Source organism: Salvelinus namaycush, chromosome 6 (assembly GCF_016432855.1).
Source record: "Salvelinus namaycush isolate Seneca chromosome 6, SaNama_1.0, whole genome shotgun sequence".
NCBI classification, from domain to species: domain Eukaryota; kingdom Metazoa; phylum Chordata; class Actinopteri; order Salmoniformes; family Salmonidae; genus Salvelinus; species Salvelinus namaycush.
The window spans coordinates 15,173,050-15,193,674 of record NC_052312.1 but is presented as its reverse complement, the minus strand read 5'-3'; the positions used below and the strand labels follow the sequence as shown (position 1 = coordinate 15,193,674).

At 43.1% G+C, this 20,625-nt stretch overlaps 1 protein-coding gene across 1 annotated transcript; it reads right to left on the bottom strand.

Moving 5' to 3' along the window:
- Positions 1-6,778: 6,778 nt before the first annotated feature.
- Positions 6,779-18,324, bottom strand: LOC120049240 (tumor necrosis factor ligand superfamily member 12-like). The gene is made up of 6 exons (XM_038995477.1): positions 18,137-18,324; positions 16,493-16,574; positions 9,101-9,157; positions 8,961-8,984; positions 8,610-8,740; positions 6,779-7,667 (listed from the first exon to the last, which is right to left on the bottom strand). Exons 1-6 carry the CDS (start codon positions 18,308-18,310, stop codon positions 7,401-7,403), a joined length of 735 nt encoding a protein of 244 aa, XP_038851405.1. The 5' UTR covers positions 18,311-18,324; the 3' UTR covers positions 6,779-7,400.
- Between the last annotated feature and the right edge of the window lie 2,301 nt (positions 18,325-20,625).

The window sequence follows — 20,625 nt, the reverse complement described above, 5'->3', positions numbered from 1 at the left end:
TCTCTCTCTCTCTCTCTCTCTCTCTCTCTCACACTCTTTCACTCTCTCTCTCCCTCTTTCTCTCTGATAGGCAAGAAACAGCTGCTTGAACAAAGGAAACAGGTAGAGCAGAATGAACGAGGGATTAGACCACACTCCTGAGAAGGGAGAGAGAGGGAGGGGAAAAAGAGGGGGAGATGAGTCGGAGTGAAGAGTTGAAAGTGTTGGATGAGTGCACGGGTGACTTTGGAGTCAGAGAGAGAGAGAGGGAGAGCGATATGCTTGGAATGGTTTTGAGTGAGAGTGAAGTATATGATATGAGGTGTCAGAGCGGGAAAAGCCTTTATCTTGTAACAGCACAAGTGATCCATAACATTCCCCCCACTCGCATTCTCTTTCTCTCTCGTTCTTGTTCTCTCCCTCTCTTTCCCAGTCTGTCTTTTTCTCTGTTTTTTTTCTTCATATCCCTCTCTCTTTCTTTTGTCTCTCACTTTTTACATGTCTCATCTCCCTTTCTCTCCCTCTCTTTCTCTAAACCCCCCACCCCTCTCCCCTTCACTCCAACTATCCAGCTTTATTTGTATTGTTGGTAATCAGATGTGAACTCTCACACACAGTCACACAGCACTAAGTTAAGTAGTCCCTCTGCCTTCCTTCCCTCCCAGTGGCCTCCACTGGGCCACGTGCCATAAGGTTTCCCTGTTCCCCCTCTGTCTCTCTCTGGCTATATGTACAGCAGCTGCAGCCACACCAGCAGTAGTTATCATATCATCACACCCACCACCACTCTCGTACATGCCTTCCCGGGGACACGCCGCCTAGAGCAGACAGGAGCTGCCTGTGCGTGTGTGTGTGTGTGTGTGTGTGTGTTTGTCCTCAAGAAGACCCCCATTAAACTATATAAGCTGTTTTTCATTCGTATTGTTACCATGACATATAATGTATGATATTCTGAATGTATATGCAAGCTCGCTCATTAAAAAGGTTGTCATAAGTGCTCGGTAGCCGGTGTGTATCAATCTATTCATCAGTGCAGTACGTGTCATCTAAATTGTGTGTGTGTGTGTGCGTCTTGTTATGTTGTGTTTGTGTGTGTCTGTTTCTCCCCTCTCTCTCTCTCTCGTTCTCTCTCTCTCCTTCCCACATACTTGAAGCTGAGAGTTCAGGGTAATAATTCAGAGAGTGATAGAGTGACATTGTGATCATTCTTGTGGTGGATGGTGCTTTGATTCGGCACATAATGCCTCAGTTAATCATGGAATGGAGAAAAGTTAAGAGTAGGACATCAAACAAAGTGAAGGGTTCCACACGTTCTGTGAGTGAGTGTTGTATGCCTGACCGAGTGTTTCTGAATGTACGGGAAGCATATACCGTATACATGGGTGCGTGTGTATGCTCATGCGTGTGTTCTCTTCCCCCTACAGTGTTGAACGGGCCTCCCTTGTCAGTGAAGAAGGAGAGGGAAGCCGAGCAGCTCCTGAGCAGGAGAGACCAGCGCTTTGGGGAAGTCATCTGTATCGACGACTAAATAACACCACTCACTGACTATACACACACACACACACACACACACACACACACACACACACACACACACACACACACACACACACACACACACACACACACTCACACACACACACAAGGTTATTATAGTTTAGTGTTTTTCTATTCGTTTTTATTTCTATTCTTTTTTTTCTTCTTTTTTTTTATTAATCAGTTTAGTTTCAGTTCGTTTTCAGATCTGGTTTACTAGTTATTATTTAGTTTGAGTTTTATAAAAATGTTTATATTTTGTTTTATATTATTTCGTTTTAGCGACAGAAAATAGCGGATTTCTTCCCTGTTAGCTAGTGACAGCAGAAATAGTTTAGGAAATGAGGAGAGGAATCTCATTGGTCAAGGAATGAAGGCACGTATAACACCCAGACTGTCGACCAATCGCGTTCACGTTGTCATGCTGTGTAATGTGGTTGCTAAGCTAATCGTCACGCAATCCCTTGTAAAAGTTATTGCCAGAAATAGTTTAAGATATTAGGAGATGGGAAACTCGTGTATGTTGCCCGTACGTTGTCAATGGGCCGTGCGGTGCATTCGGAGCGATTCTGGGACAAGGAGCACAACTTCTTCAAGGCTTGAATGGGAGTCAATTGGGTGCTAGCAAAAAATAAAACATTAGCATGAATTCCAGACTGTATCACAACCGGCCGTGATTGGGAGTCCCATACAATTGGCCCAGTGTCGGGTTAGGGTTAGGGTTTGGCCAGGGTAGGCTGTCATTGTAAATAAGAATTTGTTCTTGCCTAGTTAAATAAAAAATAAAATAACAATTTAAATATGAATTAGCCTACCAGAACAAGAAACACAATATTACACATATTTTCCAAGATGTGAGATAATGAACTTGTTCTCTGTAATATCGTATAGCTTTGAAATAGTAACATTACGTACATTCGAGGACAATAGGCAGGTTTCTAGACTCATACCCTGACTAGTTATAGTGATGCACAAGCTAGGTCTATTTGAAACAGCCCAGATTCAGAAGCTTGAAAACTCCATTTGATTTTTGCTCAAAGTATTTAAAAAAGTTTTTAAATCAAACTGAACATAATTCATGATGATTTTATTTTATTTTAATTCGTTTTGGAGTCAAAGATAATAGTTTCAGTATAGTTTTAGTTTTTCAAACAGATATGTTAATTATTTAATTTCCCTTTTCATTTACTATAATAACCTTGACACGCGCACACACACATACAAACAGATTAAAATATACATGTGTGCACACACATACACACGTGGTCCACGCTGTTACATACATACATACCCTCACCTGCTCAATCTCTTATTGTCTGCCTCAAACCGACCAATACTCCTCACAAGCAGCCTACTAATATTCATAGGTCTCCACTCCACTCCAGAACAATATACATGTAGTACCATAAGCTAGAACCTCTTTATCCTGGCACCGCTCACAGACCCTCAACACCAAATACCTAGAACTAATAACCACTACAGAGCCCGACCCTTGACCTTGGACCCTTCCACAGGTCGCTCCAGTAACAGGAAGCTGCATAATATAACAGTATAACATTTGACTCTTAACACCATTCCCGCCATTTGTCCTCTGACGCATGCAATACTCACTAAAAATGGTGTGTTATCATTCAAGTTGTGCCTACAGTATTTCTTCTAGTGCTGTCTCAGAGGCTTGCCGAAAACCATCAATCTTCCTGTTGGAGAATTGATGAGAAGTATTATAGGACTCAGGGGGCTCTAAACTTGGCAGGAAACTCCAACTTGACTTCAACTCCAACTTGACTGAGTGAGGTATAGCGTATAGCCCCTATGCCAGTGGATGTTCTTACAGACCAGGGTGCATATTATGTTTTTTTATTGGGATGGGAGGTTCCGGTGCTGGTTCAGGATAGGTCTCACTCACAGCAATCAAATGGATAGTTTCAGTACCCCTGTGAATGGTCATAACCTTTCATAGGCAAGTCATACAGTGTTATAAAGCTTCTTGACTACCCTCAACTACAGTCCTCCTCTCCCCTTGCTCTCTCTGACCTCCCTTCCTATGGCTTCTATCCCACCTTTCCCTTCCTCTTCATCTTCCTCTCGATCAATCCTTTCTTCCTTGTTTGTTTTTTCGAGTTTCTACTTCTTTCTACGAATTCTGTGATATTCTTTGCATATTTAAACTTGGCTCATTCGTGTTCTCTTGTGTTTTTACTCTTGTTAACTTACTACGACTATGATTATTATTGTTGTCGTCGACGTTGCTGTTGTCTTTGCTGTTACTATTGAAAAAATAGCTTTTACCAAATGAGAAATTGAGAAAACGATAAAATCTTATGATTTGGTGCACTTCTTATGCTGCATCTGACATCTTATAGTCAGAACAGAAAGCAAACAGAGGTTGACCTTTGAACTTCGTAAATTGATATAATACAACAAAAAAATGACATTCTAGATTTGGGGCTTGCAAATAACCTTTATAATAGATTACATATGTAACCCTAAATGCGTTAAGACAAAATGAAACCGTGTACTATCTTAACAGTTAAAGTACATTAATTCATTATTCTCTGGAAACTCAGAGGCTGTCAGTTGAATCGAGTCAATTTTATATACTGTATCCACAAATACGCCTTAAACATAACATAGCTGAAATAACTGTAAAGAAAGTTATGTCTGAATTAAGAGTGTTAAACCTGAATAGATCAGGAGATGTAAACTCTATATATGCTAGTTGAAATAGTCTACTTTTAGTTAGTTCCCTGGACTTATTTCAAATAATTAAAGTAGAAACATTTAATTTATTTAGCTAGCACCCTGGATACTCCACAGTGGTGTTCCAAGTTGAAGAGTCTAAACAACATTTCACTGATTACGTTTCGCAGGAAGTGTTTTGCAACCCCGTCACTAGAATGTATACTGTATACTGTCAAATCAAGCACTTCTTTTCTCATTTTCTTGCTTTTTCTTTCTTTTTTTTCAGATTCTGTTTTGTTTTTCATTTCTTGATATCTTGCGTTACTGTGTACGTTGTTGTGATGCCGATCGATGAAACGATGAGTGGCAATGATGCCACAATAATAATGCATCTCTTTGTCTTTTATTTGGGGTTTTGTTTGTAATAAAAATAAACACATTTAAAAATAAAAATAAATGTGAATGGATGCTGGAATAGCAGCAGTAAGGAAAACACACACACACGCTGATTCAGTGATCATGGGTAAAAATCTACTATAGGATACTATACCGTGCTACAGGATACTAATAGGATAGGGAGCATAGGGACGCTACAGGATATAACGTGACGCAGATCAGTTGTGACTGAGTCCTCTCCTCCAGCCCCCACATGAGGTCATCCCAGTCTGTCTGCACTGTGTTGCACTGAGTCCAGACCTTGAAAAGCTACAGATCTATGAATCACAGGTGGTGACGACTGAGTACACAGTAGTGTGTGAGTCATGATTAAAGAACTAGAATAGAGCAGGATTCCACGCGTTCTATTCAGCAACACAGTGATGTCATCGAGGGAAGAATGGGGTTAGAAGATGACAAGAAGATGATATATTTGTTTTGTGTCATACTGTATCATAGTACATATGTTGGATTTTAATTTGATCGCCCTGTTGCAGGAGTTTTTTCCTGCAATTCAGGACATTTAAAACTTGTGGTGTATTTGAGGTTTAAAAAGGCTTTTGAAGTTTGTAATTTCCACTTTGAAATTTCAGACTTGATTTTTCCAGACTTGATTTTTCCTTCAGAAAAATTTATCAAACCCTACAATTTTTTTTATTTTAATTATAATCCACATAATAGTTACATTTCCTGTTGCTTCAAGGAGATATTTAAACGGAAAAAGGTTTTAAAGGTTAACATTTTTATAGGAAGTGAGTTTAGAACAACAACCAGCATTGCAGACATAATTTCGCAAACATGTATACACACAATATCCCCTCACTGGTTCTTCAACCTTGCCCTACTTGTTAGACTTCTCAGCGAAAGGCCTCTTTGTGCAAAATAAGGCTTTTTAAAGTGGCAATAAACTTTGACATTTCAAATAAAAGGAATTGGGGAGGGAAGTGCCCGGCATGTTTTTCATCAAAAGCATTCAGCTATTTGGTTCAAGATCACAATCAGGAAGTGAGAGTTGAAGAGCTGAGCTGTGTGTGTGTGTGTGTGTGTGTGTGTGTGTGTGTGTGTGTGTGTGTGTGTGTGTGTGTGTGTGTGTGTGTGTGTGTGTGTGTGTGTGTGTGTGTGTGTGTGTGTGTGTGTGTGTGTGTGTGAGGGGAGGTGCAAAGGGGGTAAACACAAAAGGGAAGCGGAGAAGGATTAGGAAATCAAACAAGAACTATGTATACATTACAATACCACATTTTACACTTTTGATCTAATGATGAGAAATGACGTTTAGAGCTGGAAACCAGAATAACTTAACTTTTGCTGTGTGTGTGTGTGTGTGCATGCGTGCACGTGTGGAACTTGCTGAGCAGAAACCAATGTGGTCTCCCTTATAAACCAGAGTAGGAGTGGTAAAACATTAAACCAAACCACCTGATAGAAATACTTTGTTTGTAATGTCTGTGTTCAAAACATACTGCTGCAAATGGCATGTAAGAGCGCTTTGGAATGAGTACAAGTATTGTGAATACAATATACAAAATCATTTCTATTTCCACCATGAAATATCTCCACAGGTTGACCCTTATTTTCACATACAGGTCAGGGTTCAATCCAATGCGTCTCATAGCGCAGTGCACTATAATGGACTTTTGAAGGGTTTTTTTAGGCTTGAGCCGAGGTGCGCATCGCTGTTTAGTTGAATGTGAACAGAACAATATTTGCATCTGAAATTTATATATGATAGGCCTATAATGTTAACAGATTGAGATGCATACTTTTGGTAAGATGATATACACTGAGTGTACAAAACATTAAGAACACCTGCTCCTTCCATGACATAAAAAAGCTATGATCCCTACACTTATTGATGTCACTTGTTAAATCCACTTCAACCAGTGTAGATGAAGGGGTGAAGGGTAGGAGACAGGTTAAAGAAAGATTTTTAAGCTTTGAGACAATTGAGACATGAATTGTGTATGTGCGCCATGCAGAGGGTGAACGGGCAAGACAATAGATTTACGTGCCTTTGAACAGGGTATGGTAGTAGGTGCCAAGAACTGAAACGCTTCTGGGTTTTTCACGCTCAACACATTCTTATGTGTATCAAGAACGGTCCACCACCCTCATGATATCCAGCCAACTTGACACAACTGTGGGAAGCATTGGAGTCAACATGGGCCAACATCCATGTGGAACACTTTTGACACATTGTATAGTTCATGCCCTGACGAACTGAGGCTGTTCTGAAGGAGGGCGGGGGGGGCTGCTTATATTATCTCCAAGCTACTGAAATAACCTAAGCTAGGATTACAATGGAAAAGAGACAAGAGTTGTAGAGCTCATCATCCAAAATCCTTCTCATTCAGTAGTCCACCAGCTTAGCTCCTCAGAGAGGTGCACCTGCTGTCGTCAGGCCAAGTCACGGTGAAAGAAGAGTCAGGTGGATGTGTTGTGCTCCAAAAGAGATCCATCAACTGATCCAGAGAATATTCCATTAGTTTTAAATCTTCAAAGAAGCAGGGGTAGAAACTCTTGGAGAGTCTAGAAGTGCATAATATAGTTTCACTTTAAGTCTTCCTTATAGATTCTGTCTTTGAAAAGGTATCATACAGAGTGTCTGTAGGTAACATGATTCAGATCGTTGGTCCAGATTTCACAATAAAAACGATTCCGTAAATATCACATTGGTGTGTCTCTTTGATACAGGTCGGAGTAAGACAAAACACTTCCTTTAAAACAGGTTTCTCCTCCTTCCTTTTAAAATGTCCATCCTCTCCGGTAGCTCAGTTGACCTTAAAGAGACCGAAGTAATGCTTTCCCGTGATGTGGAGGTTGAAAGCGGGGCCTGTGATGGCTTTTAGCTCCACCCCCTTCTCCAGCCGCAGCAGGCCGGACACCTGGCAGGGTTTGAGGAAGTGGAACTGGTGTGATCCGGCTGCAGGCGTAGTCCCATAGCCCTCCATGCACTGTAACCTCTGAAGCCGCTGGCTCCCCCTCACCACCGCCACGTCCAGCTTCACCAGCTGAGACTGGTTCTCATTGAACAACACCTGTGAGATAGAGATGGAGAAAATGAAGGAAGAAGAAGCAGAGAGCAGACCAACAGGGGTCAATTACTCAGCAAACTAGATGCAGTTTATCATAGTGCCATCCGTTTTGTTACTAAAACACCTTATACCACCCACCACTGCGACCTGTATGCTCTAGTCGGCTGGCCCTCGCTACATATTCGTCGCCAGACCCACTGGCTCCAGGTCATCTATAAGTCCATGCTAGGTAAAGCTCCGCCTTATCTCAGTTCACTGGTCACGATAACAACACCCACCCGTAGCACGCGCTCCAGCAGGTATATCTCACTGATCATCCCAAAAGCCAACACCACATTTGGCCGCCTTTCCTTCCAGTTCTCTGCTGCCTGTGACTGGAACGAATTGCAAAAATCGCTGAAGTTGGAGACTTTTATTTCCCTCACCAACTTTAAACATCTGCTATCTGAGCAGCTAACCGATCGCTGCAGCTGTACATAGTCCATCTGTAAACAGCCCACCCAATTTACCTACCTCATCCCCTTACTGTTTTTATTTATTTACTTTTCTGCTCTTTTGCACACCAGTATCTCTACTTGCACATGATCATCTGATGATTTATCACTCCGCTAAATTGTAATTATTCGCTCCTATGGCCTATTTATTGCCTACCTCCTCATGCCTTTTGCACACAATGTATATAGACTCATTTTTTTGTTCCTACTGTGTTATTTACTTGTTTATTGTTTACTCCATGTGTAACTCTGTGTTGTTGTCTGTTCACACTGCTATGCTTTATCTTGGCCAGGTCGCAGTTGTAAATGAGAACTTGTTCTCAACTAGCCTACCTGGTTAAATAAAGGTGAAATATTTTTTTTTTTAAATCAGCGTTTGATTAAGCCTGTGTAGTTTGACAGGTGTAGTTCCGTCCAGGTGGACACAGGACTACAACTCCCAGAGGCTCACCTGACAGTACAGGAAGTAGACTCCCGTTTTCTCCACTGTGAAGATGCCTCTGTCTGCGTTGTACTTCACCGCCTTGCTCATATTCAAGTGCTCGGAGTCCGTCCATCCTTTTATCAAGCCGTCCTCTCCCACTGAAACACAGACACATTTAAAGCACCGAGAGGGAGTAACCGGTGCACGCGTAAATATAACAACATATTATTTTCTCTTTATACTGTAGGTTTGTGTGTGTAGGGATGATTTTTTACAGTTTGTAACACTCATCGGGGACAGAGATCTTACGAAACCAATTCCAGAAATCCAGAAGACTTTTCCATCATAAATGTCATCATCCACGTTTATAAAGCTTACCTTTCTGAACAGACTCTTTGGTTACTGGTGGAAAGAGAGAGAGGGAAAAGGGGAATTGGGATTTTAGAACTGTTATCCAATCCAAACCACTTCAACAGATGCTACATTATAACACTATGAAGATCTGCCAAGTCACTTACTCTCAAACTGAGAAGCCACTTTCTTTCCATGTCCATTCTTCCCTTTCCCAGTTCCCTCTTGCAAAGGGAAGAAGGAAGAACGAATGAGTTAATATGACAGATGAGAAAAATTCAGAGGGGTTTTTGTTTTCCTTCATTTGTCACAGCTGTGGTGTGTGTCGTAGAAACCATAATGTATTCATTTGTGGTTGTTTATCCACCACCTGAACACTCAAACGGCTCTAACAGATGGAGAAGGATTTCCTTTCTCCTCTACTCCGGCTCTGCTCTACTCTGCTAGGATATCAGTCTTTTTTTACTTCCTGTTTTTTAGCCTACTTTGTCTGTCTCTCTCTACTTTCTGTGCCAGCTGGGTCCAGTCAACTGAAACATAGTCAATTAAGAGAGAATAGGAGAGAACGGGAGGATAGGGATAGATAGAGGGAGAGAGAGAAAGCAAAAGAGAATGTGAGAGACAGAAGACAGTTAGGGAAAGAGAGATAGAGGGGGGAAAGATAGAGCAAAAGAGAGAGGGAGAGAGGCCTTTGGCTGTTCTATGACCCAAATGAGCTGTGAAGGCCCTGTCAGGAAAAACAGGCAAGAGCAACAGCCATGGCCACCGTTCAAATAAATACAATAAATAAAATCCATCTCGAAAACTGGGGGAGAGACGGAGAGAGGGGGGGTGAGACAGGCCTCGTTGTTCACCAGAGGTTGTTTTAGCTCCAGTATCAGGCCTGCAGGGAGTGATTCCAGGCCTTGATACTGGCTACACACACACAGTATATATTCACTGCAGGATCAGTTCACTGTAGGATATGTTGTGGGGAAAAAAGAGTGGCAAACATTTAACACTGGGGGGCCACTTAGCTTAGGAAAATTGTGCTCCTGCTGAAATTACTAGCAGGTGGGTGACCCCATAGCATTTTCTGTGGGTGAGCCTCAAGCGATACCATTTTTTGATTATGCAGTTCACATTTAACTGTAATGTGGGGAATAGAGGCCATTCATCATTTGGCGTGTTATTTGCAGCTCTTTCCAGTCGCTAGCTGCAGCGAACTGAAAAGACGAGCGACCCAGGGATGTGTGTGCTTTGGGGACCTTTAACAGAATGTAACTGGCAGAACGGGTGTTGTATGTGGAATGAGGGCTGCAGTAGGTATCTCAGATAGGGGAGAGTGAGGCCTAAGAGGGTTTTATAAATAAGCATCAACCAGTGGGTCTTGCGACGTGTAAACAGAGATGACCGGTTTACAGAGGAGTATAGAGTGCAGTGATGTGTCCTATAAGGAGCATTGGTGGCAAATCTCATGGCCAAATGGTAAAGAACATCTATCCGCTCGAGAGCAGCCTTACCTGCCGATCTATAAATTACGTCTCCGTAATCTAGCATGGGTAGGATGGTCATCTGAATCAGGGTTAGTTTGGCTGGGGTGAAAGAGGAGCGATTACGATAGAGGAAACCAAGTCTAGATTTAACTTCAGCCTGCAGCTTTGATATGTGCTGAAAGAAGGACAGTGTATCGTCTAGCCATACTCCCAAGTACTTGTATGAGGTGACTACCTCAAGCTCTAAACCCACAGAGGTAGTAATCACACCTGTGGGGAGAGGGGCATTCTTCTTACCAAACCACATTACCTTTGATTTGCAGGTGTTCAGAACAAGGTTAGGGCAGAGAAAGCTTGTTGGACACTAAGAAAGCTTTGTTATAGAATGTTTAACACAAAATCCAGGGAGGGGCCAGCTGAGTATAAGACTGTATCATCTGCATATAAATGGATGAGTGAGATTCCTACTGCCTGAGCTATGTTGTTGATGTAAATTGAGAAGAGTGTGGGGCCTAGGATCGAGCCTTGGGGTACTCCCTTGGTGACAAGCAGTGGCTGAGACAGCAGATGTTCTGACTTTATACACTGCACTCTTTGAGAGAGGTAGTTAGCAAACCAGGCCAAAGACCCCTTAGAGACACCAATACTCCTTCGCCGGCCCACAAGAATGGAATGGTCTACTGTATCAAAAGCATTGGTCAATAAAAAGTCAATAAAAATAGCAGCATAACATTTGCTCAGAATCAAGGGCAATGGTGACATCATTTAGGACCTTTAAGGTTGCAGTGACACATCCATAATCTGAGCGTTAACCAGATTGCATACCAAAGAGAATACTATAGACATCAAGAAAGCCAGTCAGTTGATTATTGACAAGTTTTTCCAACACTTTGATGAACAGGGCAAAATAGAAATTGATCCTAGAACATTTAGGATCAGCTTGATCACCCCCTTTAAATAAAGGATGCACCGTGGCTGCCTTCCAAGCAATAGAAACCTTCCCAGAGAGGACAGACGGGTTAAAAAGGTCAGAGATAGATTTGGCAATGATAGGGGCAGCAACCTTAAAGAAGAAAGGGTCTAAACCATCTGACCCAGATGGTTTTTTGGCGTCAAGTTTAAGGAGCTCCTCGGACTCAGTGACCGCCTGTAGCGGGGCAGGGGGAAAAGAGGGAGGAGCATCTGGGCTAGTTGCATTAGAAGGGCTGGGAGATGAGGAAATGTTGGATGGACAAGGAGGCATGGCTGAGTCAAATAGGAATCCTGACTTAATGAAGTGGTGATTAAAGAGCTCAGCCATGTGCTCCAACCACATCCTCAACATTAAGGGGCATGGGCAGCTGTGAGGAGGAGGGTTTATTCTCCAGGTCTTTAACCGTTATCCAGAACTTCTTGGGGTTAGACCCACAGAGAGAGAACTGCTCCTTAAAGTAACTAACTTTGGCCTTTCGGATAGCCTGAGTGCACTTATTTCTCATTTGCCTGAACGAGAGCCAGTCAGCCTGAGTATGCGTGTGGCGAGCCTTTCGCCAAATGGAATTCTTGAGGTGGAGTAACTCTGCCAGATCACAGTCGAACCAGGGGCTGAACCTGTTTATAATTCTCATTTTCTTTATGGGGGTGTGTTTGTAACAATACCACTGAACATATTTAAAAAAGAAGGACCAAGCATCTTCAACAAAGGGGATCAAGCTGATTCTGTACCAATTTACTCAGGCCAGGTCATGAAGGAAGGCTTGCTCATTCAAGTTTTTTAGCAAGCGTCTATGACAAATCAGGACAGGTCGTTTCACTGAGTGGCCATTACGAACACAGGCTGTAAAACAGTGATCACTAAGGTATTTACAGAAAACACCAGACTGATACCTATCAGAATAGTTTGTGATGATAACATCAAGGAGAGTAGCCTTTTCTGGGTGTTTGGCGTCATACCTTGTGGGATTGGTAATAATCTGAGAAAGATGTAGGGAATCCCATTGCTTTAGGACTTGTTCAGGTGGTTTAAGCATGTCCCAGTTTAAGTCACCTAGCAGGACAAATTCAGACTTAGTGTAAGGGGCCAGGAGAGAGCTTAGGGCAGGTAGGGTACAGACCGGTGCTGATGGTGGACGATAACATCCAGCAACAGTCAACAAAGAGCTATTGTAAAGTTGAATGCTTTAAACCAGCAAATCAAATTGTTTGGGGACAGACTTGGTGGAAACAACCGAGCACTGAAGGTGTTCCTTGGTAAAGATTGCCACTCCACCAACTTTGGAAGATCTGTCTTGCTGAAAAAGGTTATATCCAGAAAGGTTAACATCAGTGTTCAAAACACTCTTTCTTAACCACGTCTCAGTAATGACCAACACATCTGGATTGGAGCTGTGAACACACACTTTCAATTGATGCATTTTAGGTAATAAGCTTCTGGTGTTAACGTGCAGAAAACCCAGGCTTTTACGAGAGCAGAAATCAGTGAAGCAGATATCAGAGCACTAGTCAGAATTGGGGCTAGCAACAGTAGATGGGCCAGGGTTGTACATGCACATTTCCAGATATCATCAACAGTAATACAATCAGGGCACGGCAGAGGACAGGGACAGCTCTGCGGTGTTGATTTATGACATTTGAATGTGCATTAGATGGCAACAAGATCATATTGTATAGCAATTTCATCAGGTAACAGGAATACAAAGCCAGCCAGAGCTGGTTAGAATAAGATGGGAGGCCAAGAGTCCGTGTAACCAATACAGAGTCAGAGTCCCGAATGTGGGAACAAACATTGTCTGTCCCACGGTTGAGTAACAAGCAAGTTCATAGTCAACAAAGCACGCAGGAGTCATGACGCAAATAGCATAAAGCACAAGAAAAAAAATTATGACTTGGGGCTAGCCATTGTAAGTTCAGAGTCACTCGCCCCAACAGTGCGTGTGTGCTGGAGGCGAGCGAAAGCTCGGGAGAGAGGGGGGAGTGTGGCGGGGGTACCTGTACCAGACAGGAGGAGACAGGCCAGGGCAGACGGAGAACAGATCGCCAGGTGGAATCCAAGCAGCAGTGCAGCAGAAAATGGGAGTAGGTATCACACTCACTTGGGAGAATTTTTTTTTTTTTTTCAGGAAGCAGATTTCTTGTAGAAAATCTCAGCTAGCTAGTTGCTGTAGCTAGCAAGTCTCTGTCCACATTTTTTTTTCACGTGGAAAAGGAGGATGTTAGCTAGCTAGCTATATCTCTTCAGTTTCGGCAAATGATCCTTTACGACGTCCAAACAAAGTTGTCCTGTGGCTGTTGTATTTTGAAGATTGTGAGGAGGATATCTTCTGATGTGATCAAAGCAACAATATTGTTTCTTATTGAGGTTATTTACAATTGAAGTGTCCTGGCTGCATATCAGTTCTATTCAGTACTATTTCGCAAATATGAAACCATCACAGTCAGAAAAGGTGAGGATTTTTCTCTTCTCACTAACAGCAAATTATCACATATTTCTATTATATTTCGCTGCCAGCTTTTTTGTTTTGAATAAGAGTGTCATCATATATTCCTGCACAAGGCTACTACTAGGCTACTTTTGTCTTCTTGCAAAATGAACAAAGGTCTCTCAACGCAACACTTTCCAGACTAATACCGAAAACAACATTGACCAATAAACATTCACGCGGGCGTGGTCTGGTCAAGACTCAACATATGCAAGAACATATCGACCTCACAGTGGCACTATAACGTGCACATGTTGATATCTCTTGATCCGTTTGACTCAGAGTGATAGAATTTGGCACACATGCCCAGGGATATGAGTCTAGCTAACCCACATGATATTTCAGAAACCACCGGCCCAATTTTGCCATAGAGATCGGCCCTTTACTAAATTGACTGGCCCAAGCTGGGTGCTATAGTAATCAACTGTAAGTACATTAGTCACACGAGATATCTCAGACACCACTGGCCTGATAATGACAAATCTTGGGTGAATGACACGTCTTGCCATAGAGATCCATCATTTACATGTTTACTGATGCCTTTTTTCATGTACATCTTGCTTCTGAATTGAACATGCATCAACTCTTGAGTCTTGAGCGGTCTCCTCCTAGTGATTTTCAACCCAAGTTTACTATTGTCCATCCTCAGAATTATTTCCAGATGCACAGAGATGACGTGTGCACTGCCTAGTCTCAAATCAAATGTTACCAAATCACATTTTATTAGTCACATGCTTTGTAAACAACAGGTGTAGTCTAACAGTGAACTACTTACTTTCAGGCCCTTCCCAACAATGCAGAGAGATATTAACTATTTAACTAACTATTTAGCAGTCTTATGACTTGGGGGTAGAACTTGTTCAGGGTCCTGTTGGTTCCAGACTTGGTGCATCGGTGCCACTTGCCTTGCGGTAGCAGAGAGAAGTCTATGACTTGGGTGGCTGGAGTCTTATAATATTTAGGGCCTTCCTCTGACACCGCCTGGTATAGAGGTCCTGGATAGCAAGGAGCTCGGCCCCAGTGATGTACTGGACTATCCTCTGTAGCGCCTTGTGGTTGGATGCCAAGCAGTTGCCATACCAAGCTGTGATGCAGCCAGTCAAGATGCTCTCAATGGTGCAGCTCTAGAACTTTTTGAGGATCTGAGGACCTATGACAAATCTTTTCAGCCTCCTGAGGGGGAAGAGGTGTTGTCGTGCCCTCTTCACGACTGTGTTGTGTGTTTGGACCATGATAGATCCTTAATGATGTGGACACCGAGGAAATTGAAGCTCTCGACCCGCTCCAATACAGTGAATGGGGGGATGCTCAGCCCTCTTTTTCTTGTAGTCCACGATCAGCTCCTTCGTCTTGCTGATGTTAAGCGAGAGGTTGTTGTCCTGGCACCACACTGCCAGGTCTCTGACCGCCTCCCTATAGGCTGTCTTGTCGTTGATCAGGCCTACCACCGTCATGTCGTTGGCAAACTTAATGATGCTGTTGGAGTCTTGCGCGGTCACGCAGTCGTAAGTGAACAGGGGGTACTGGAGGAAACTAAGCACTCAACCCTGAGGGGCCTCGGTGTTGAGGGTCAGTGTGGCGGATGTGTTGTTGCTTAGCCTCACCACCTGGGGGCGACCCGTCAGGAAGTCCAGGATCGAGTTGCAGAGGGAGGTGTTCAGTCCAAGGTTCCTTACCTTAGTGATGAGCTTGTAGGGCACCATGGTGTTGAATGCTGAGCTGTAGTCAATGAACAGCATTCTCACACAGGTGTTCCTCTTGTCCAGGTGGGGAAAGGGCAGTGTGGAGTGCAATAGAGATTGTGTCATCTGTGGATCTATTGGGGCGGTATGGGAATTGGAGTAGGCCCATGGTGTCTGGGATGATGGTGCTGATGTGAGCCAGGAACAGCCTTTCAAAGGATTTCATGGCTACAGATTTGAATGCTATGGGGGCAATAGTCATTTAGAAAGGTTGGTTACCTTGGCATTCTTGGGCACAGGGACTACGGTGGTCTGCCTGAAACATGTAGGTACTACAGCCTATATATAATCCAATGCTTAATCCTCAAAAAATCGCCAATCTGCTCAATCTTTCTCAACAAATCCTAGCTACTGTCAGTCTCATCGGTGGAAAGATCACTTTAGGTCCCTGAAGCGTGCAACGTGGTCTCCCTCCTCGTGCCAGATGGTTTCTCTGGGTTCTCTTCAGTCTAAAGCAGACCTATAATTTCTGCATCAGTCACCCAGCTGCCTACTGTTTCCTGTGTCAACTTTTAGCAGCAGGCAGCGAGTGCCCATGGGGCTTAACCAAGGTGCCATGCAGCCAAGATTCCCCTGTAGTTAAATCCTGTGCTGCTCCATAGAAAAACAGAGCAGAGCACCATTGATGGGATCTATCATCTCTGATCTATTGTGACCGTTCGGTTATTGTTGATTATGTATTGCATGTATGATGATGGGGAGGCAGAGAAAGAGGCATTGACTGCGGTAGAGTGTAATTGATGTGTAGTGCTATATGAATCCTTTTTTACTGGCATGCACACACACACACACACACACACACACACACACACACACACACACACACACACACACACACACACACACACATACATACACCAGCATGCAGGCACACACGCATGTACCATCTCTCTTCACCCTTTGGCCCACCAGCAAATCTCTCTTCTCCATGATGAGTTGGACAATGGCCTTCCGCTGAGTATTCACCTGTTGTAGAGAAGGGGAGAGAGAGAGAGAGAGAGAGAGAGAGAGAGAGAGAGAGAGAGAGAGAGAGAGAGAGAGAGAGAGAGAGAGAGAGAGACAGAGAGAGAGACAGACAGAGAGGGACAGACAGGACAGGCAGACAAGACAAGACAGACAGCAAGAAAACGAGAAAGGGAGAAAGAAAGGGAGCGAAAAGGGAGAGAGAGACCGTTGAGTTTATTATGAAGGTTGTCAAATTGGCTCCTGCTGCAAATATACACAGACAGAAGATTTCAGCAAAAACACGTAAACAAACAGCCTCCAAGTATATGTCAGTATGCCAGTGCAATGCCAAGGCTTAGAATATGTCAACCCCTTCCTCCTAAACCGGTTGTGACACCTAATGCATGTTTTTAGTGCCGCGCATCCCTCACATTTCCTAACTCCCCTGCAGAGACTGAGAAGCAGGAAGAAAAAAACACTGTACTGAAATGTGTCAAGCCGGCAAAGTTGAACTCGTACTTTCTGAAGTACTGGGGCCTACCGTATATATGCCAAAGGGGCCCTATTGCTTGAAATAGAGAGAGCGATGGAGGGGGAGGATGGAGGTAGGTTTCAATATACAGCTACTGTTTCTCTGTGTACTGGGCAGTGCAGCCTATGGGGTGGTTTTGATATAGTGCCTACTGAGGTAGTCTGCCTGGACTGGAGGTTGCGTTTACTAGGGACCTGAACTATCCCGGCAGGCTCATTGAGTGCTAGCAAAAAGGGTTGACAGATGGGCAGGAGCAGGCCACTGTTACTGTCAACCCCACCATAAGTTATATTAAGTGCATAAGCAGGCTATCTAAGGCTGCGCATGCATAATGTATTAATCCATAAGGATTAGTTTTGAATGAATGAAAAGACCAGCAACTCCTGTTAAAAGGCCAGTGCAGGGTGCATTGTTACAATCTAATACAGGGTGCATTACAGTGTAATATGCCTTAGAAAGCATCACTTCAGATTTCCTTAGGACTGCAGAATATTCCACTGGTTGAAGCCTAGCCTACCTGCAATAAGTGGGCTTTACATGTTGCAAATCATTTAGGCCTACTCTGTTTTACGCAGCTCAATCCTTCAGTGCAAAGTCAGTTGGCTATAATGCGCTCTCGAGCCAAGAAGTCAAGGGATTCCAGTAAATTGGAACACAACTGGCGGTAGAACGATTAAACTTGGCAGAGAGACTGTGGACGCAGAATAAGCAATAACTCTACGGCTTGAGTACACTTATTGGTAAGCAATAAAACGGCCGCTGTTGCAGAATCCGCAGGACACCAGCAGTGAAGAGGCCCGCTATGTGTGTACAATTTAACGCCACAGAATGGGGGGAAGAGGGGGGGATTGAACGTGGCTTTTCATTTTCCATAGTCCCCAACGACGGTTTCTGTAACCACTAGTCAACAGACACAAAGACGTTGCGTAACAGTCATTTCAACAGCTCCAAATTGTTTTTATGGAAAAAATAACTGGTGACAGTGTGCAGGGCATTCAATGCAAAGTGCATTCGTAAAAGTGTTACATTGTTACTTAGCACGGCTACTTACCTGCTCCAATCGGTCTTGCAGAGTTTTTAATGACTGGGACAGGTCCCGCGTCTGTCTCCAGGTCCACGCCGTAAACAGTGCGCTGCAGGCGGAGAGCGACAGAGCCACCATGGCCATGAATGCCCAGACGAAGCGAAGTTTGCGCACTTTTCTCCTCCGCAGAATTCGATGCATGGTTGTTCCACATTCCCCGGTTACCATTGCAGACTATTCGAAATGTTCATATTCACTTCATTACAGCGACACGTTTCCCTTTTTTGTGAAATACAATCCAAATGCTCACATTATTTTGGCAAGGCGTGCACGTGCTACCGGCCGCAGTACAAATGAGAGCTCAATAGCCCTATTGATAAAAGTGGAAATCATGTGAATTATGAAATAATTGCATGGGTTTCAAAACAGCAACTAAATAGACAATACTGTTGCTTTAATCAACTAATTTAAACAGACGAAATATCTAGGACTGTCTGCCTTGCAGGTCGTAGCCAAATGCGCAATGTTGAGAAATTTGCAGCAAGGTTGCAAAGAAAGTTGTCGACTAGTTTACATCCACTATGATTGCATCCTTCTGCCACTTGATTCGTTGAGTCAACTTCCTTGTCTTCCCACCGCCTTTGCAGCTTCGCTGGGGTCATATCTAGCGTTGACATACAGTACCGCGTATGATCCTGCACTCACTCTGTCGCATCAGCTTTTCTTCTCCGAGAAGGGATTTTCAGTTTAATGCACCGGTCAATGCACCGGTCGTGTGCCAGACGCACGAATGCAAAGCCTTCAGCCCACAATTTGGATCCACTCCCCAAAGCCACTAAGTAGATATTAAAGCATTAGTCACACTATATTTGCTCCATTGCACAAATCAAAACAGAACTGTAGCCTTGGCTACTAGAATCTATTTGGACTGAACTAATTCATTAGTGTCCACAAGGTGGCTCTGGTGTATAGGGCAAGACCCATTGTGCAAGACAGAGCGCTACCCGTAGGCACCGCATGACCTGGATCACACTCAAAGCCTCCAATGATTGTTCGTATATAACATGGTCAAAACTAAATGGGGTCACACCCAACTGTCCTGTGCCTTCTCTGTCCCCAGGAAGATCACGTCTTATTTAGTGTAAAATGTGGATTACAAAAGGCTTGAAATATAAGGTTAGGTGTTATTTAAAATAAAACCTAAAGATATGGATCTCAAAGGAAATGTATGCATTTTGGCCATTTTGTTTTCAGTGCCTTTGGGCATTTTTGCCACGTCCCTTGATGTTATTCGTCAACTTCTACAAGAAATATAAGCCATAAAATAAAATATAGCAAATCTTTCTTCATTATTTTATAGTCTTAGTTAAAATCTCTCTCAACAATAAAAAATTCATGAGTATTGTATTTTTATTATTACTGTATTTAAGATTCTTTGTGTGTCCCTGGTATCTCTTTCCACCCTGTTAGTTTATAGTAATGATCCTTTAACAAAACAACCCCATTCCACAACGACGTGGTTTCCACTAGATCCCTCAGCCAGAAAGTCAAAATCGGATACAGTGCATTCGGAAAGTATTGAGACCCCTTGACTTTTTCCACATTTTGTTACGTTACAGCCTTATTCTAAAATGGGTTACATGTTTTGTCTCATCAATCTACACACAATACCCAATAATGACAAAGCAAAAACAATATTTTTGAAAATGTTTCTAATTAAAAAAAAAAAAATCAGCCTCGAGTCTTCTTGGGTATGACGTTACAAGCTTGACCTACCTGTATTTGTGGAGTTTCTCCTATTCTTCTCTGAAGATCCTCTCAAGCTCTGTAAGGTTGGATGTGGAGCGTCGCTGCACAGCTATTTTCAGGTTTCTCCAGAGATGTTTGATTGGGTTAAAGTCCAGGCTCTGGCTAGGCTACTCAAGGACATTCAGAGACTTGTCCTAAAGTCACTCCTGTGTTGTCTTGGCTGTGTGTTTAGGGTTGTTGTCCTGTTGGAAGGTGAACCATCTCCCCAGTCTGAGGTCCTGAGAGCTCTGGAGCAGGTTTTCATCAAGGATCTCTCTGTACTTGGCTCTGTTCATCTTTGCCTCGATCCTGACTAGTCTCCCAGTCCCTGCCGCTAAAAAACATCCCCAGAGCATGATGTTGCCACTACCATGCTTCACCATAGGGATGGTGCCAGGTTTCCTCCAGATGTGATTAGCAGTGTGATTAAGGTTAGGATTAAAATCAAATTTTAAGAAGATAAATTGTAGAAGGAGGCAGGGTTTCGCCATTAATTATGACTTTGCTCTTGTGGAAGCTAGTGACGACCCAATGTGCCATGATGTTAGTCTCTTTGTCTCCACCCTCTTTGGCAAAAGTATAGAGAAAATTAATCACATAATTTTAAATAATTTAAAAAAACGTTTGATATAGAAGTTCAAATCCTCTTCAATTGTTTACCATTATGCTAGCTCATTCTCAATTACCCACAAAGCTATGGCTTATTTAGGCTGCACATTTCCACCCTG

Coding starts and splice junctions, on each gene's coding strand:
- LOC120049240 (XM_038995477.1), bottom strand. CDS start 18,310: ATGCATCGAATTCTGCGGAGGAGAAAAGTGCGCAAACTTCGCTTCGTC. Junction 9,158..16,492: donor CCAAAGGGTGAAGAGAGATG/GTACATGCGTGT, acceptor TCCCTTTGCAAG/AGGGAACTGGGAAAGGGAAG. Junction 7,668..8,609: donor TCTACTTCCTGTACTGTCAG/GTGAGCCTCTGG, acceptor TCTATCTCACAG/GTGTTGTTCAATGAGAACCA.